Source organism: Dermacentor andersoni, chromosome 8 (assembly GCF_023375885.2).
Source record: "Dermacentor andersoni chromosome 8, qqDerAnde1_hic_scaffold, whole genome shotgun sequence".
NCBI lineage: Eukaryota > Metazoa > Arthropoda > Arachnida > Ixodida > Ixodidae > Dermacentor > Dermacentor andersoni.
This window is the reverse complement of record NC_092821.1, coordinates 123,093,955-123,113,663: the sequence shown is the minus strand read 5'-3', so window position 1 is coordinate 123,113,663 and position 19,709 is coordinate 123,093,955. Positions and strand designations below refer to the sequence as shown.

The 19,709-nt window shown below is 43.1% G+C and overlaps 1 protein-coding gene across 2 annotated transcripts in view; it reads left to right on the top strand.

The window, feature by feature from the left end:
* The window catches only part of Ca-alpha1T (Ca[2+]-channel protein alpha[[1]] subunit T), a 410,459-nt gene that overhangs the window by 354,191 nt on the left and 36,559 nt on the right, over positions 1 to 19,709 (top strand). The window contains exons 16-22 of one of the 2 annotated variants that reach the window (XM_055069559.2): positions 1,474 to 1,589; positions 2,539 to 2,664; positions 3,890 to 4,096; positions 11,061 to 11,209; positions 14,868 to 15,220; positions 16,152 to 16,366; positions 17,278 to 17,366. In XM_055069559.2, coding sequence (XP_054925534.2) covers positions 1,474 to 1,589; positions 2,539 to 2,664; positions 3,890 to 4,096; positions 11,061 to 11,209; positions 14,868 to 15,220; positions 16,152 to 16,366; positions 17,278 to 17,366 — 1,255 coding nt within the window. Of the gene's footprint in view, positions 1 to 1,473; positions 1,590 to 2,538; positions 2,665 to 3,889; positions 4,097 to 11,006; positions 11,210 to 14,867; positions 15,221 to 16,151; positions 16,367 to 17,277; positions 17,367 to 19,709 lie in introns of both variants that reach the window. The other variant, XM_055069558.2, reaches the window with a different exon arrangement.

Genomic DNA, 19,709 nt, shown 5'->3' with positions numbered 1-19,709 from the left:
TGTGGAAAAGAGCATGTGACTTAAAATCCTAAACCAGTAATTTTCTTTTAGCCTGTGCATATTGCAATTTCTTACATACTTTAGCTGTACTTGACCTTTCGCCTTTGCCATTTATGTTATTTCTTGTTTAACTACAACAGTACAGGGATTCACAAGTGAAATGTATCTTGTTCAATTCTGCTCTAATTGCAATTTTATAACATTTATTGTTTATCTTTTCAAAGGCCACTAGTGCCAACTCTGTTTGGTCTTCAACAAATCAAAGATAATTGTTTATCAAACTATATACACTTGTATTCCCAACTTGGTTCCACCTCTCAAACATTAAAATAGGTTCCCACCCCAGAGGTAGATAACTGTGTTTCAACCTTTTTAAGGTGTCCGGCAAAAACTTCGATTAAGCACTTAATCGATGCAAAACCCTGCATCGAATGCGATTAACCGATTAAAGGCTAAAATGATGAATGATTAATCGTTAATCAAATAAAAACAATCGATCGACCATCCATAGTGTGGTGCTCGAACGGACAGCTTCGGCACTGCACGTATGCCAAATCTTGGTCGATCTCTCAGAATAGACGTGCCAAGGTGACACACGAGGTTTAGCCATGAATGTATCAAAGCAATAGCGCGCCATCCGCGTCGAGCGTGGTTACATAGATGGCGCAGCGTGTTCAGAGCGAACCACTATAGAGAGGAACCCGGCTGCAGCACATGCCTATTAAGTGACGCCATTCCACGCGACTCGTTCAGTGAGCCCTCTTACCGCCGCCACTGCTCGAACAAGGAAGCTGGTTGCGGTTCAGGAGCCTGAAGAATGATTGTGCCGTCGCGTGGAAGCCTCTCTACGCCACTATGCGACTGAGGTCCTCGTCGCTCGCTTAGAGATAAATGCGGGCGACCAACCGCCAACGCCGCACCGCCAAAATGGGCGAAAATCATAATAGTCGTCATGAATATAAAACATATCATCATGAATCATGCACCCATCATCTCCAAAGGTTTGGTGCGCCGCAATTTGTTTTCTTTCTTAAGATGTGTAATATTGAGCCAAAAGCAACACGACATACGAGAAAAGAAACGGGCAACAAGCGGCTCGCTTTTTTGTGTGTGTACTTCGTTTCCTATTTCGTTGATTGTTTCCCTCTGGTTATATCATTTCGCTTTCAATATTTCGCCAGGAACGCATCCAAATAAATAATTAGCTGTTAGTCAACGCACCGTCATGTCTCGTTCCTTGCTTTGTCTCCGTCTGCTCGCACATTTACGCACTTGCAATGTCGCACCGACCAGCCCCAAGAAACGTGAAGGAAAGTTGAGTCGCAGTATTATTTTGAAAGCATCAATAGCGAGATGGACAGATTGGCCAAGCTGTTGATGCACAGAAAGAAACAATATGTCCGTTTCAGCAGGATAACAGTCTTCAGTTTGGCACGGACACGGCTTCGAACTGACTGGTTCTGTGCATTTCAGAGACGCGAATGTTGTCCCAGCCTGCAGCGTGCGGTTGTAAGACAGATGGAAATGACGAGCCGGGACCCTTGCCATACGTGCCACCCATCATCACAAGAACGGCAGCCACTCCCCAGGTACGAAAAGCATTCAAAGGAACATTACGTTTCTATCTATGAGTAAATATTCGACAGCACTTATTTACAAACTTCAGCGTGTCTCAACTTATTTATGAGCTCAAGAGAACTTCACCTAGAACCTTTCAGCTTGCCCGTGAGACGGGATCGAACTGTCAGTGCCTGTCTTCAAGCAAACGCGAAACCATTTTGGTCATGAACTGCTTGGTGAATAGAGCATCAGACAATCTACTGATGCACTTGAACTGCAGTAGAACGTAAAGTTGGGCCAGTTGATACAGACTCATTTCCTTGCAGAATTCCACACGCACAAGTGACGGGCGCTGAATTTTACAAGAAAATGAATGCACTTTAACATCTAGCCATTAGCAGTAACTTGGCAGAAAGTACACAGCACAAATAAAGTGCTCTAATGTGTGTACAATGTCTGATGACTACAAAAGCTTATACCAGTTCAGGAGTCATTATGAAATGCATGTCTTGAAGCCAGTCATGTGCTCTGTGGCATGACGTGGATATTCTAGGAGCATGCGCATTCGTCCAGCTTCAAGATCGTATATAATTACTCACTGGAGGAACTGTTTCCAGAAAACTGGGTTTTCCGTGTATCTGTCAAGTAGGAGGCCGGTTTACTCTTCAATGGCCTAGTGGAGCATAACTGAAAGCATCATTTAGTGTATCGACAATCAAAGTCAAACTATTGATAGGTACAGTGCTATCCAAATAAGTAATTCTTTGGCAGTGGTCAAATAGGCCTTGTTCTTTATTTCTTGCTTTTTATGCACTAATTTCTATATTGTAATGAGACGTTGTCTGGGCCATTGCAGCTACATGGAACTAGAATGACAAAACGTTACTAAAAAGGCTACTCTTTTTTTTTGCACATATTTAGTATGTTAAAGGAAACGTTTTCGACATATGTGTTCTCTCCACTCATCGCATCAACCAGGGATCCCCATGTGCAACTCTGGAGATGCCTTTGCGGGAGTTTGGCAACAGACTGTCGCCACTTACAGCGTTGCATGTGCTGCCTTCATCGTCATCTCACTCATCTGAAGCATCTGGACGAATCACGGTACAAATTTTCATCTTTTGTGGTGGACATATAAGGATTCTAAAAGTAAACGCACAACCGGATGCTTTTCTATCATGGTTACAGCAGCAGAATCCTAGTGCACAGAAGTTAGCACATTTATGATTGATGTTCTGCCAAAGTGCTTGAGCTTGCACTGCCTTTCTCAAAGTCACTTTGATGCCATTTCAAGTATCTGTGGCAGCTCTCTCGCGAATGTAGGAAAAGCACACCAGTAACCTCTCACCGTATATTTATTTGCTTATAAATTAATATCTCGAAAGAATTATATAGGGTATTTCACGCCATCAAGCTCTTACCCCACTTTCTTCTCATAAGCGCTGCTGTTAACGCATAAATACAGGCACGTCAGTCATTCAAACTTTGATGCACTCTGGCATCGCGAAAAACGCACTACACAAAGGACACGTCCGTTGTGTGTGTGTGTGTCCCTCGTCTAGTATTTTTGTCTTTCAAGCTGCAGCTAGAGGCTGCAACGAGGAGCTGTGACCAAGATACATAACTCAAGGCCGTCCAGCAGGTCTCGGCAGCTCTCGAGAGGCAGCGACCTCGCGAAACCGAGGAGAAGGGGGGCAGCACCCCGAAGAAGGGGGCGGCGGCCCTCTCGGATCCGCGGAAGTAGCGAGGAACCAAGACCTCGAGGAGCACAATGCACGAGACTGACGTAGTGGCCGCGTCGCGGTAAAAGCTTGTCCTCCCTGCGTGGAGGGAGCCTAACCGACTCTGCAGGCATTTTCACTAAAGTTGTCCTATCTATCTATCTATCAAGCTGCAAGAATGCATTAAAAAAGCACCGCATTGTAGACACAGTATACAGGATAGTCCACCGCTAAAGGGACTGATTTAGGGACTGATTAGAGCTCAGTTCATACAAAAAAGTTTCAACAACATTTTTTTTACTATTATAGCTAGAGGTGTACCTTACACATAACATCAAGCATGTGTTACCAGTTAGAAGACATACACTTATTAGTAAATGCCTAGCTGAGAATGTTGGCCACTTACATCATGATACTTGATGGTGGCGAATTAAGCGCCACCAGTGGCACTCGTGGCACAGGTTGACATCCCTTGGTTAAGGGGCACAGTGCAAAATCTGCAGAAACAGTGTTTGTGATGCGGTTCCATTAAAGTTATGCTGGTTTGAATGTTACTTTCGTGTTCCCCTTAACAGTGTAATGTGCTGTATGTGTTCCTCTGTTTGCAGCCCTCTCCGATTCCAACACCGAGGCTTTCCCGCTCCCCGAGCAACCGCAGCTCATCCAGTGGGACGGCCGCCACAGGGGCCGGGGCAGCTCTGTTGCCCGTGCCACGACCAGCCAGCGGCTTCATCCGCAACGACGTACCCAGCCCGAGCAATGGGCGTCGTCGGAGGCGCAGCTGCGTTAGTCCAGCCCCACCCTTGGCACGCAGGGTAAGCCACGAACGGGCTTGAGAACAAACTGTTGGCAAAGACTGTGTTCTTTATTTTTTATTTTTTTTTTTTTTTTTTTGCTGTGGGCGCTGTACTCCCAAGTAGTTCTGCTTGAGACAGTTGAAGCTGAAGTTGCGAGCTTCTACACCTGTACGGTCATAAATTCTCAGTGCAATGTTTTTTATGGTTATTTGGTTCGCTTTTCCATGTTGCACCTAAGCCCTCCAATTGGCAACACTGGTCACTGGCAACAGAACCGCATAAAGTGCCTTCGAAATAGTCTAGCCTAACGGATGTAGTGGACCGGAGTGGTTTTATAGTCCGCATTACAGACAGAGCACAAGGCACCACCATAGGTAGCAGCACTATCGCTGCCATCTGTTTCTAGTAGCACAGAGCAGTGTCTCTGGCTCGACGCTCAATGCAGTCGAACACAACCGAAAACACAGTGCCTCTGATCTAGTCTTCAGTAAATGCTTTACAGCATTCAGTTATAATTACCACCTAAAATAGCTAAAACTGCGTGATGCGATGTGACATTCCGACACTGCTGCCTTGCAGTGCTTAAAAACAAGGGCATCACTTGCACTTCAATATAGGATGGCTGTTATGCTCTTTTACAGTGTGGTGTCATCAAAGGAAATTCAACAGTGATAATGATAGTGCACAGTTGCATTATGACATTAACTTAGTAAATGTTTTATTTCTAAAGCTATTTATTTCTTCATTTATTTATTTATTTATTTATTTATTTATTTATTTATTTATTTATTTATTTATTTATTTATTTATTTATTCTGGCACACTATAACGCAAACAACTGCTTGCACACTATAATGGTTAGGCCAATATAATGGCTTTCACTAGACCCAACCTAACAGATATCAGTCAGAACGATGTCTTTAGGCAACCTATCACCAGAGAATGTGTCATTAATCCGCACAAAAACACCAAATGCAAACCCTGAAGAAATTATACGTCAACAATCCTTCGACTTTTGTTTGAGATGTCTCAAGGTGATGTTCAATGAAGAGAGATCAATTAATTTGTTGACTGCTCACATAAAAGAAAACAAAAAGGTAAAAACTTTTGTTAAAGCCGTGAACGTTAGTATGTGTAGTGATGGCACCACACAGGGAACTTGTGGAACACACCTGTATTTAGAAACAATTCCATAGCATTCTACATAAGGTACATTCTTCAGCAACTTCCGTAAGTGGAAAACAGTAACGAATGCAGCGTCTTCTTTCACAGCGCATCGCAGTCATGTTACTCTCATTGCAAATTCAGACCATTAAAACTGAAAATACATGTCTTAAGAGAAACAACTTGCAGAACCACAGCTTAACACTTAAAATATTGCACTTTCTGGACAAATATTTTAAATATGTACATTATCGAAATCATTAATAATATGCTGGTTAAATGGTTAAGAAAGCATAGTTAATAACGATCTTGAAGTTCTGTATGTCTCAGCTAGTTACAACTATAGAAGATTGTTAATTTTAAACGCTTTTGCTACCATGTGGAGGTCACTGCACTTTTACACTTGCAGGTTTTGCAACATTGGAGAGTTGGTTAGATTCTGGTTAAGTTTATGCATTCGTTGAAGTCTTAAATGTAGGCTATTAAAACAATTCTGCTGTGCAGTAAGCGAGCTCTGTAGGGACAAATGCAATAATGAAACCTTCTAAAACGTAGTAGGTATAACTCAGGTGGTTAGCATTACTGCACCAATGTGAGTACAGTCTCTTTCCATTTGAATCTGCATTGCCTATTCGCAAAGGCATTCGGTTCTTCTTGGCTGTGTGCCTTTGGTTTTCTTTGTGTCTATTTTCTGCTGCTGCATGATTTTGAGTGGCTGTATGAAATGTAAGTGTTCTCTTATTTTGCTGATTTCTTTCTGCAGTGGTGACAGTTAACTTTGAATTGAAACCCCCTGGTGTCAAACTGTGCAGATGCTTGCATGGGCGCGCGTGGCTACACCATGCCTGCACAGTTCTTTTGACACCAAGTGCAGCTGCACTGTTGTGGCCAAATGAAAGTGACATGCTGGTTGGAAAGCGTTCTCTTGGGGCAGAAAGCTGTTATCATTGGCCTAAAGTGGAGATGTATTATCTTGCAATGTTTCTTCTCTTATGTAAAGCAAAAAAGGTTCTACTTGGGAAGTATAACGTATAATTTCAGGACCTGCAGCATAGTTCTGAACAGGTGTTTCCTGCAGCGACATCTATTACAGCTATCACTGTTACCACAGTTACAGTAACAGTAGCAACTGAAATCAGCACCTCACATTGTTATGCCCAGGTGCAGGGTTTTTTATAGATATCACTGTTACAGGAGTTACAGTGATAGTAGTCACATAAGTCATCAACAGGTTGCTATGAACAAGTGCAAGATTTTCTACAGCGACTGTTGCTACAGCTAATACTAAATCTGCAGCCCAGGTTCTTATGAGCAGGTGCAGGGTTTACGACAGTGACAGCTGGTACAACTATCATTGTTACAAGAGTTACAGCGATAGCAGTAATATAAATCAGCAACTCAGGTTGTTATACACATGTGCACTTCAGGTGCAATAGCTGCTAGAGCTATTACTGCTACAGCAGTTACAATGATAACAGTAAATAGAATCATAAACTCCCATTACAGGATCAGTGTTTTCCACAGTGACAGCTGCTACAGATATCACCGTTGAAGCAGTTACAGTGATAGCTGTAACTGAAATGAGCAACCCAGGTTTCTTAATAGATGCATTGGTGTCACAAGATGCGAATTCATCACTTTCATGACAGGCTTACAAGAAAATACATAAATGAACATAAGGGCCTGATGAGGTGCCTCACCTAGCTCTGCGACTGCACGGTCAATCAAAGGCTCTGAAAGTTAGGCAGTAAAGTTGACACTGCAGTATACTGAACAGTATAAGCACAAAGGTGGCAACAATTTTGGTGCAATGTATTTAAGCACTCACTAAGGAATCAATAAATAGTGAAAATAATTTTGGAGCCCCCCCCCCCCTCCAAGAGCCTTGCTCATAGCCCAACCTTTGTTTGGAGCACTAAACTTCCTCAGTCAATCAGTTAAATGCAATGTTAGGCAATGAACAGCTGCTCAATGCCAGTGGGATGGTCCATCATCCACAAGAGAGGCACACAGCCAGCATGGTTACTACAGCAGTGCCACAGGAGTTTCTGAAATGTCTCGTGATGCAACTCTCAAATTTATATTTGTATGCCTTGCATGTGTGCCTTGTGTGCCCTTTTTTTACCATCGCCTTCTTTCCTTTCGAGCTCTTCATTAGCTATGGACACAAGCACAACGCTAGTGGCGCCACTTTTCCCGCACAGAGATAGTTCATTTACAACTGCCACTTGAAGCACCTACATACTTTTCTTTCCAAAGGAAGCAACCTGAAAGAAATGTGGGGCCAAATCTCTATACCCCACTCCTGAAACTCCTTTTACTTTGCGTTCTTCAGTTAAAGTATACTTGCTCCAGACTTTAGACTGAAAAGCCTTTTAATCTTCCAATTTTACGACATTTAACAAAAATTATTCACCTTATCTAGCACTTCATGAATCATCTCTTATTCTTATCTTTGTTGTTTCATTGCTTCTCTCAAGCACCCTTTTTTGTAACATCACCTTTTCATCCTTGAGTGTAAACAGCTGTGTAGTTTCATAGAGCGCTTTTAGATCGCATGTTTGTGCTCGAAGATTTCTTTAGCTGCTGCATACCTGCCGTTATACTCTAGGCCAAAACTAAAGTGCAGAGTACAGTTCTACTATACTAAGAGTCAGTCACATCGTGCAACAGGTTGACCATCAGCGTCTGCAACTTTCACAACATGTTGCTGGAAGTCTTGTCAAGCTGAAGCAACAGTAGTTGATGAATATGATGCTCTCAATACATATGAAGACATACATTGACACTTTTTGTTGTTTCAGTGCGACAAAACATCCAAAGATGCTGCGTTTGTGGGCGGTGTAAATGTATTCACTGCCGAGCATGACAGTGCTCTAACAGATATAGGAGAGCTTCTTGGCTGCAGAATTCATATCACTCTGTCCATCATCATGAGCCTGCTAACGTATGTGCATAAATTAGTTTGGATTAAGCACTGCAACTGCACACGTTATTGGTCCCAATGCCGCCAGGCTTCTCACGTGCTTTGCACATTCTTCACACACGCTTCACCTGTACTTCGCTCACGAGAACACCTCAGAGCTTACATTGTCCATCAACGTGTTTACATGAATTTTGCATTTGGTCTGCTGCTATCATTTTTTGCTTGTCCTTTTTGCTGTCTGCATTTTCAAATGTCGTGTGTTTTCTCTCTTGTCTCTATCTTCCTTTTTCGATGTTTGCTTGGAGATAAATTCGCACTCCAAGCTCTGTGAAGCTGCGACTGCATCAAGACAGGCAGCTTAAACCTATTGTCATGTGCATGGCATTGTCCATCTCTTCTACGCATTGCCTTTTTTGCTACAGCTTTTCTCTCTTTCCTGCATATTTTTCCTTTTGCTCTTCTTTTTTTTTTTCAAGCTGGGCTGTCAGTTCGAGAGCTGAACTTTTCGGCTTTGGCATTGTCTGTTTGTGGCTTAAGTTGTCTCAGAAGAACCTCTGCACTGTGTTTTTGATGTGGCTTACAAGCATTTTAGTGCCTCTAGGGTGCTGTAATGTATTAGGCACAAGGCTGCAATTGCACTGATGCTCAGACACTACGTGCAGGTAGCGATCAACTGATAAAAATTCAATAAGACGTTTTGTGCAGATGTAAATGGTGCTTGTTATTGTTCATCGGCGTCCGGAGTTGGGCGTGACAGATTCACAGAAACAAAAACTGCTTGTTAATGTTTCAAAATTAGCATAACTAGGCATACAAATACATTTGAGTAAACAAAGACAGCAAGCGATGTACAAATCATTCTGGCTTAAAGGTTAACACAGGGATAATGATGAAGTAACAGTGTTATAATTTCAATATTTAAATAACATACTGCAACATAAATTGTAACTTAGTAGAAAAACCTTCCCAAAGTAGATGTGATGTTTATGGGTTAAGAATAAGACCAGATTTCTGTGACTCAACATGCATTGGCTACCAAGTGACATTTTTTTAGTTGCAGAAGCTGTGACACAAGCACTTCCACTCCGTCCGGCTTTGCTAGTCTTGCGTAATCAGTTTCTTTTGTTCATTTGTTGATTCGTGCAAGTCTTTGTGTATCATGGGACACTGCCCATGAAAGATGTGCTCTTTCACTTCCATTGTAAAAGTACAGTTGATTACTTTCATTGTAAAAATGCTTTCTATAAGCAATCTCTCAGACTAAGTTTTCTGATAAGCTGAACACAGTGTCGACTTCCATTTAGTGTCGCCTAGAATAAGTATACTGTCACCAGGATGAACTTGTGATGAGACGACTTAAGGTCAACCCACGAAAGTGGGATGTCACCATCGCTTAATGTGTTTTTGCATATCTTTTATTTGCTGGGGTAGTTTAGTAGGTGAATATGGAAGTACAGTATGAGTTTGATATTACGTTTTTTACTTTGCTAGAGTATGGTATTTGCCAGGCTCGCTTGCAGTTGATACAACTTGACTGTCATGTTCAATGACAAGGTACCGAAGTCGTAGCCAGAATGAAGTAATATTGTAATCTTTCAAAGCAAAACAGCAATTAAGAGAAAGTTATTATGAATACAGCTTGCATACATGCCACTAGGCAGCAAAGCTGGCTCCAAGAGCTTCAGAATGACATTTAGTTTAGGGGGTGATGTGTGTATAAGAAAACTTAACCCACTAAAAGTGTTAAGTATTAACCTAATCTTACTGCATGCACAAAGTGTCAACACACCTTACTAGCGTTATCCTAAACGTATTCTGCATTTATTGCATATAGCACCAATTATGCAACTGCGGCACGTACAAGTGACATACATAGACAGTGCAACTATTACTCATTCTTATGTAGCTTGGCCGTTTGTTAGACTAGAACCAACACAACAAGAAATGGCACTTGGTAGTCCAGTAGATGCTTGCAAACAATCTATGCCTGAGTCAGTTCGCTTATACCCCTTTAGTGTGTTCAAATAGAGCAATACATGACAGCACTGAAAGCCATATCATCCCTGTTCATCTGTCATCAAGGTTTTCTTGGTACCACGAATATGGTAAACATCAAACATGCAGCATGTCACCACTTTAGCACAAACCAGATGAAGTCAGAAAAATTGCATTCACTGGTAATGTCACCTTTTTTCTGAGTCACTGATCCTTAACCTTGAACAGCTAGGTGCTCTGAACAATGGTGAAGGTGACAACAAAGTCCCAGGATAAGAAGTTGGAAGTTAACAGCAAAATGTTATATAGTGTGAATACCTACGACCCCGAATAAGGAATGTTCATGAAAGAACCATCCCGGCCATTTTGCATCACTCTGTTCTACTGGATAGTCCACGTGCAACCCCATACACAATAGACATACGGCAAAACTATATTCTGAGATGGCTGCCGTTAAAATGTACAGAGCTGAACAAAATGCATCACTCAATTCAGATGTTGCAGTTCAATGAATGAGCGCAACTGCATTCGAACTTGTCAACGAACGTTGACAGTTATGGGAGGGGGGGGCTTAAAGTACGAGTAAGCATTTTGGTCACCGATCCTAAGGCCCGGTGTTCATCTGAGGGCTGCGTCTCTGAGCATCTGGTTTGCGCTACATATGACCGCTTGAAACGTGCGCCTGCTAGCCCAACCACCGGTTCTGCTAAGGTGCGACAGACGAGGCAAGGCCTGCGCAAAAAAAAGAAAGAAAAGCGTCCATGTTGGAAGAAGAGTGCGGACGACTGAGCGGCGCCACTGGCGTTGTGTGCACGCATCCCTCCTGGTCCTCCCCACCCGTAGGGTTCCCCTCCACCGTCGCCTCCCGGCAGCCCCCTAATCAAACTCCACCGCCAGGGAAGCGGGGCAGCGAACGGTGGTCGACGTCGGTCCTCGGCCGACTCTGACACGGACTCCCTGCTGGACGCTGAACTGCCCAGTTTGCAGGACTCATCCTGTCTGCTGGTGGTCCCACCACCGCTCAACAATGTGATCGTCAGTCAGAAGTGAGTCAACACACTGCCTGTACTAACTATACAACAGGAATTCCCTACAGACATCAGGACGATGAGCAAAACGAGAACAAGGTCAAAGCGAGAAGCCAACGTTTCCACAAGTGTACTTGTCTTCTTCAAGGTGGACTTGTCTTCTTCCGCCTTGAAGAAGACAAGTCCACTTGTCAAAACGTTGGCTACTGCTCTCACCTTGTTCTCGTTTTGCTCATCGTCTTGAATTTCCATCTCCCGCCTTCCCCGTGTTTTCCCTGGATTTCTACAGACATCAGGGAAAGCCCATCAACATGATGCTTGTGCTATTGTTTACCATGCCAATTCCACATTGACATCAAACAACCCCCCCCCCCAAATTGACGCTTGTGGTGACGTTTACCACAGTAAATTCGCAAAGACATCAGGGAAATCTCGTCGATTTGCTGCTTGTACTAATTTTGATATGTAAGAGCGCACACAAAAACCAGAACGGACATGAAGATAGTGCACTTAAGCGAATATGAAGATAGTATTCAGACATAAATAACAGACTTTCCGAGAAGTGCTCGAAGCACATCACATTTGCTAATGAAAGGAAAACTGTGTTAGCCAAACACGAACTGGTTTGCATGACAAAGAAATGCTGTTTCTGCAGAAGATATTTTCTTAACTTTAACCGAAAAAAATGGGTGCGACAACTTATATAACGAGCACATTTGTGATTAGGTGAATGCGTCAATCAACTATTCAATTGCGCGTTCAGCGCTGGTAATGTATGCCATTTTATCTGTTCGTCCTGGTTTCATATGCGCTCTTTAGTATCAGGATGAAGCATTGCCGATTTGCCCAAGTCGCAGTTGTATTGTTTGTACTAACATTTACCACAGGAATTCCCACAAAACAGCAGAGAAAGCCCATCAACTTGGTGCTTGTACTAACTTTCATCGCAGGAATTACTCAAGGACATCAGGGAAAACTCATCACCTTGCTGCCTGTACTAACGTTTACCTCAAAAATTTCCAAAAGAGACCAGGAAATACACATCAGATTGATGTTTACTGCAGGAATGTCCAAATATGAACCAAACAAGTCCGTCCCTTGCTGCCTGTACTAACGTTTACCCACACGAATTTTTAGAGACATCAGAACAAACACATCAACTTGTTGCTTGTGCAAATGTTTACCACAAATATTCCCCAAAGACAGGGAAATTCTATCAACTTGCTTTTTGTACTAACTTTTATCACAGGAATCCCCCAAAGCCATCGGGGAAAACGCATGAATTTGCTGCCTGCGTTAACATTTACTTTAGGATTCCCCGAACACATAAGGGAAACCCCATAAACTTTTGCACTGCTGAGAAGCTCTTGTCTCTCGTGCCCTTGCCCAACTCACCGTGCATTACATTCTCACGCATCCCCTTCTCATTCGTCTTTCAAGTATGGGATGTCGCCAGCTTTGCCCTTCCAAAAAAGAAGATCCAGAAAATGCAACCCCGAAAATAGCAATGCAGCAGATCAACTAAACCTATGACTGCAACATGCTTGTTGCATTGATAGAAACCACACCATGCTAGTTTGGCATCAACCCTGATAGATGTCCTACTAACTAGAAAGGTGTACTCAGTGGATGATAGCAATTAGAAACATTCATCAGAGCATTGAGGACATCCGCAAACCCTATATTTTTTAGTGGCAGTAGGTTTATACCTGATAATTTTGTACTAGGCACTAGCATCCCAGACAAGCAGACATTGTTGCGGACCTCGAGTTGACGTGCAGTCACTAGCACAGGATTGTATCGCTACATTTCAAAATACACGAAGATTTGACTTTGCCGTGTACTATGCTTGTAAGAATAATATGCTGCAGTGAAGAAAAAGAACAGCAGTGATTGCGATAAGTTATTTTCTCAATATTACAAAAATGCAATTTGATACACTAAACCATTTCTTTTATTTCACCACTACAAGATAATGCTCTTGCAACAAAATGCTACATTTCATATATTTGGGCGTGAAAAGCTGGTCATACCTACAAATCCCATGGATAATAACAAAAAATGAACAAGCATTTAAAGCCAAAGCAGTGTTGCTAGATTTGCAATAAGTTCGCCATGCTGGGCCTTCATATTACTTCCAAAGACAATTTAAGTTTTACTGCTGGCACTAGGGGTGTGCGAATATTCGGAACTATTGAATAATGAATCAAACAGTGTCATATTAGATTCGATTTCGGGATCAGATGGTCACCATGGGTAAATACGAATATATTTTTATTGTTCTAGAGTATTTCAAAACGTACATTGTGGGCAAGTGAAACCATAAAATTGGAGCAAAATTAAGATATATTTAATTGCTGTGGGCACCAACATAGGCATAAAACTTCATAACTTACGTAGTAAAGCAGGCTACATTGTTTAGAGAGTCAAACTTTTCGGCTATACTGCGATCATTCATACTCTCCGAAAAGTCTTGTGCATGCATACAAACCGCTTGTCTGTTGCCAGTGCTGCATTCGTGTTCCCTATAAACAACGTGCTTCATAATGTACAATGCGATGACAGAAACTTCCTAACGTTATAAATACATCAGAGCCTCATTATAGTGCATCCACATATTGCGTACTAAAAGGTGTAGTCAAAAGAAACGCCGGACCATGTTACACTTCCTTAGGCATCCATGTATTTCATCTTTGACATTGTGAAAACAGTTGTAGTGAGGAAACAGATGTCTAAAAAACACGTTTATTTGCTATATCCAGAAAGACGTATCCAGAAAAATCAAGATGATAAAAAGAAACAAGGCACGATAAGCTATTACTTCATGATGATGATGATGGAATAAACAACGATTGCACTCAATGGAATATCAGAAGACTTTCAATACCTGCAACAATTCTTGAGTAAACTGGCTGCTTGAATCGTTTTCAGGGTGGTCACCGTGCTTAACTATCATGGTGTGCTTGTTAAACTGCCGCAGCATCCGTATATGTAATGATAGCAGCCCTTCCTTCATTTAGTTTGCGTCCCGTTCGGTAACAAAAGTGTCATGCTGCCGCTGGTGGTCAGCTTTTGGTGAGATTAGAGGCAAATTCAGCGGATAAGAGAATAAAGGTGATTATTATAAACTGTTTGCGGAGCTCCAGGGTATTCTGACATAACTAGAAAAAAAGCGTTGTACAAATGATCTCAGTTCAACACTTCAGATCCAAACGTGTAATCTGCGTTTCAATACGGAGCAACAATGCACTCTCTTGAACGAGAATCAACAAACTGTGCATAGCAAAATTGTGTTGTATTTGCAGAAAGGTAAAATCATGAACTACGTCTATAGCGAAAATACTAATATAGTGAATATTTTTCCCAATCCCAACGACTTCGGCATAACGAGGTCATACTGTACTCGGATTTGAACATCATTTTATAGTTATTGTGAAATACGGCTGTTCATTTCTCAAAAAAAAAACTATCCGAAAAGTATTCGATATTCAGTTTTATTCAATTGCCTTCTGGTGATATTTGATTCGTATTTCATTCGGTGTCACAAGTTACTATTCGCACACCCATGGCTCACAGATCCCAAGGTCAATCATCCAAAATCCTGTTCATGCCACATCCCCTATCACCAAGACGTCCCTGTAATTCAAGCCCGCATTTTTTTTTTCATCCGGTACAGCGGTGGCGGAAGTGCATCGGCCTCTGACCACAGTCACTGCAACGGCGGTGTGCTCCCGGGCCTCAATAACGGCGCAGGCGGAGCCTCAGTCAACAGCAACAACCACCACAGCAACAACAGCGCACACCGACCAACTAGCCTGCCCAAGCGCCCCAATGTCCTCACCAAGCAGAACAACATGGCAGCTGCGGGCTGCACGAGCGCGTCACCTCGAAACCACGACACTGTCGACGAGCGGGCAGAGGCGGCGGCTTATCTCGCCCAGCCACCCACCGTCATCACCAGCGACTCCGGTGGAAGGCCAACGTACATGCCGCTGAGTCGCCAGAACTCCATACAAAGTCAACATGGAGGTGAGTGAAAGCGTTTGGTGACCTCACCGGCAGACCCAGTCTCACAGTATTGCATTTGGCAAAAGGCCCTTCGTTTGAACCAAGATACCTATCTTGTGGCAAGTTTCACTACATCATTGCCAAGTCAATGCTGGTGGTGGTAGTCTCTATAGTGAACTGAATGGAGGCCGAATCGTTGCAAGTGCTTTGACATTTTCTTTTTTTTTTCTTTTTTTGCAACTGGCTTGACCCTTGCGGTGAAGGGTGCAGAGGGTGGAAATGATAATGAGATTGGTAGGAGAGGTCTGTAACACTAACGAAAAGCATCTGTACCAAAATACTAACCCCTTCTCCTCAAATATCTCTACAAATAATTCTAATGGATGAAATCAAAATGCAGCTCAGCTTCGACATTCATCTCAAGTAATTACAGTGGAGAGGCGGCAAGTACTACAGGCATAGTAGTGCCAGCAGGACAGCTTTTCTTGCGCTTTGAGCTATATAATGACATCAGTTTGTTGATAATTAGTATGAAGCATGTTTGAAGTACAATAAAAAAAAGGAGACATCAATGAAACACTGGCGGCGCATTGCCTTGTATATCACTTGTGTTATTACGTCACCCTGCTGAACTTGCAAGCACTCCGCACCACCTAACTGACAACTTTGTTTGAAACTCTCGCTACGTTTTACTTATTAGTCTGCTAGTTAGTTTATTCTAACACTCCTTGATTACTTATGTTACCTTCTGTACTTGTTCATGAACCTGTATCACCCCTGCTTTGGCTGCCAAAGTGCTGCTGGCAGTGTTGAATATATAAATAATAAATAAATAAGCATCCTTAAGGGCACTGGAAATATGGCGCGTCAACACAACTTTTGGCCCCTCTCTGAGATTGCAAGGTAAGATGAGCAGGCATGCAAGTCATTTGTATCTGAAACATTATTCCAGGAGGAGGCAGTGCCAGTGTCTTGGCCAGTCGCCACAACTCACTAAGCGGCTCGGGAATCTCCTATGCCGAGGCGAGGCACAACTCGCTCCTTGTCAAACCCAGCGGCAAGAAAATAAGCACTGAAAGTGGCGCAGTGCTTCACGTCAAAGTGGACAACGCTGCTGCCGCTGCGGCAACTCTTGTCTACGGCGAGCGTGCGGTCAATGTGCCCAAGGTCAGTGTTGCATGTGGCCCATAAAGTGACTCAAGGTTATGTTTTCCTTTATAGTGCATACATGTGTGTGGAGGTTTTTATTAGTTGTCTATAGCGCATGATTATTCGAAAGTCTTTAATAATAAACTCAATAGCAGCCGCTCACTCGACAATTACAAATATATCGTTAATAGTCTGCACTGACATAACATACTGATTGAAAAGCGAAGATAACTGATGTTAAGTTTTCGCTGAATTATCACCGAAAGTGTGCACTCAAGTGTAGCACTGCAAAGTGAGTGGCCGTAGTGCCACATTATGTGCACAGACGTGAAGAGCAGAATGCAAGTTCTGTCACCTAATTCAAGAGTAAAACCAGGAATGCAATCTGACACCTTCCAAAAAACTCGCGCGATATTTTTCAGCTCCTGATTCAACATGATTCTTGCAGCCACCGCTAAACAATGAGGCCACTACTGTTTGTGAAACCTGAAATACTGTACCTGCTCCTCGTGCAATATGAAAAGGAACACTATATGTGGACTAGAAACACACATGGCACACAAAAAGCTTTCAATGAAACTCAATCTTGAATGGGAAAGTTACTTGATGTACAGTAACATGCCAGAGGTGAATGCACACATTTCTTAAGCAATCCTTGCTTGACATGAATTCAGTTTTTTACTATATGATTGATCACTACTGTACACAATGTGATACTACAAGCCAAACTTGGCATTATTGCCTCCCAGAGAGCTCCCTTGGTTTTTGCAGCTGCAATGATTCAGAGTTCTTGCCAAGGCTGCAAAAATCATTTCTATGTCACTGTTTATGATACATGGGGTTGCAGCCACAAAAGTAATATTAATCCACTCAAATTGCACACCTAGCGCATGGTAACAAGCTTATTTGACCTTCCTGTGCTCTTGCAGCTGTGCTGGTATTTTGAGCCTCCGTGGTGGAGGTGGTGCTTTGAACATCGCCAGGACTATGCACTATTTCTATTCCCACCGGACAGCAAGTGAGTAGTAGTCCTAGGTTTCTTGGATTCTTTTAGTCTTAGATAGTAGTATTAGTACAGTAGAACCTCGCTGATACGTTTCTGTTTTCTTAGGGAACCACAGTAACTAAACTCATGATGCTGAAAAACGTAACACCCGATAATGACTGCGGCAGCACTACAGACGAGGCAAGAATCTGTGCTCAGACAAAACTGTATTTAAGTTGAATAAAAAGCCAAGAAAATGTATAGAAAATTTGCTAACTAATGCTCGCTATCACTGTTTGCCGGCTAAATTAGACGTTAGATAGGACGTTGAACATATTATTTTGGTGGTCGTAGGCGTGAATCACCCCAAATAAAGATTACGATTTCCATTTGGCGCTTGTGTCGAATGCTCTATAATCACAGCTCTTATTTGGTTTCTGTGCAGCCGTGTGTATGTAAATAACCGCGCAATGTATCGAAGTCCGCAACATGCTGTGGTCGACATAGGCGCCGTCAACGGGTGACGCCGCTTTGGTGTTTCACTTCCGCAATTTTGGGACGTAACAACTGGAAAATGAAATCTAACAAACGGGAGGCTAACACACACGTCCTTATGGAAACTAAATGGAACCAGAGTTTCACAGTGCAAGAATTGGGAAAACGTTTAAAAAGAAACGGAACGTATAAACGAGGTTCTACTGTAGTCTAAGGTCTGGGAAGGCACGGCTAAAATTGCGCATTTTTCTGACTAGACCGCTGTTACCTTCAATTTGTCGTCCCGGACTACCCAGGACTACTCGAGATGCTGCTGTCAGCCAATGAGCATCGGTGTGCACAGCTTCTCGGACAGTCCGGGAAAAATGGCAAGAATGCGCCTGGCAAAAATGCGCAAAAACGGCAAAAATGCGCCTGGTGTGTCCACATAATTGATATCGCAATAAAATTAGAATCTCGTCAGCTTTTTTTTTTCTGTTTTCTTTGCTAAGGTGTACTAAGAGCCAGCTCCTTGCACGTGTCGCTTCAGATTGGCACAGAATGCCTTGGACCGTGCAATGCATGATGTTCACGTGTACTCCAAGGCACGACTTAGGTCCTTTAATGAGTGGGCCCGTATCCGGCCCAGGTCCGCCGGAAAACGCTTAGAACGGCCCGGCCCGGCTTGTGCAGTGCGCTAAGGGGAACTGGCGATCGCGGCTCAATCTGGCGCACCATATAGGGAGGAACGCGGGGAGGCAGCGCGGGAGGGAGGGAAGGCGGCTTCGACTCGGCCAACAAGCGCGTGCTTTGCACGATCTTGAAAGGGATTTGCAGACGGCCCATATACCTTTGTGTGCGCTGTGTTCTCGCCGCTCTCGCGTTGAAGCGATAGACAGCACGAAGGTCGCTTCGCTCGCTGCAGCTGCCGCACTTTCACACACCAGCGTCCAGCGCTTTCACAGCGAGTGTCCACGCTCGTCGAGTGTGATGTGTTCATGTTTATTGGTGCGCGCTGACACCGTGCTTGTTAAGTCAGTTAGTAAGCGAATGTCTCCAAGTTTATACGGCCGCGAAAACTACTATTCTTACTTCGTATAGCTATGTACCGATTTACTATCGCAATCGATGCTTCGCCTTTCGGGCGAAATTGCGACTTTTTTATATCTGCCACACAGCCCAGCCAACTTCAGCAACCTAGAAATAAGTAGAGGAAGGTAATTCCTACTTACTGTAGTGGCTTAGTAACATGGCATTCTAATGCTGAGCGCGAGGTCGCAGGTTCGGTTCCCGATCCTGGTGAGAATGCGAAAATTCTCACCCACATTGACGTTGACTTAGGTTACGGTCAAAGAACCCACTCGACAGACAAAATTAATCCACAGACATCCACTCTGGCACCACACATAGTCTATAGATGCTATCTCAAAACATCCCAAAATAAATTAACAAATCATTCAATCGGCCATCAGAGAATATCTCGTGACCAATGTGTTGCTTTGGGACTTCCCGACTCAATCAGTAAACAATCGATCAATCAATCAACGAGTTTATCCCTAAGGAATAGAACAATGCAATTTGTGACCATGGTGGAAGTTTCGTATAATTATGGGTGTGCGAATATTCGGAACTTTCGAACAAGGAATCGAATAGTGTCCTATTCGATTCGGTCTTCGAATCGAACAGTCACTATTCGTGAATGCTAGTATTTTTCAAGTACCTTGCGAATATTTCAAAAACGTCAACTGCGCCTCAGTAAGGATAAAATTGGAGCAAAAGTGCGGTAAATTTCGCCCCCACGCCATAAAACCTGAGAACTTGCGTAGTGGAGCAGGCTACGTCACATAGGTAGCCACAATTTACAGGCTTCACAGCGGTAATTCGCATCCTCTGAAGAGTCCT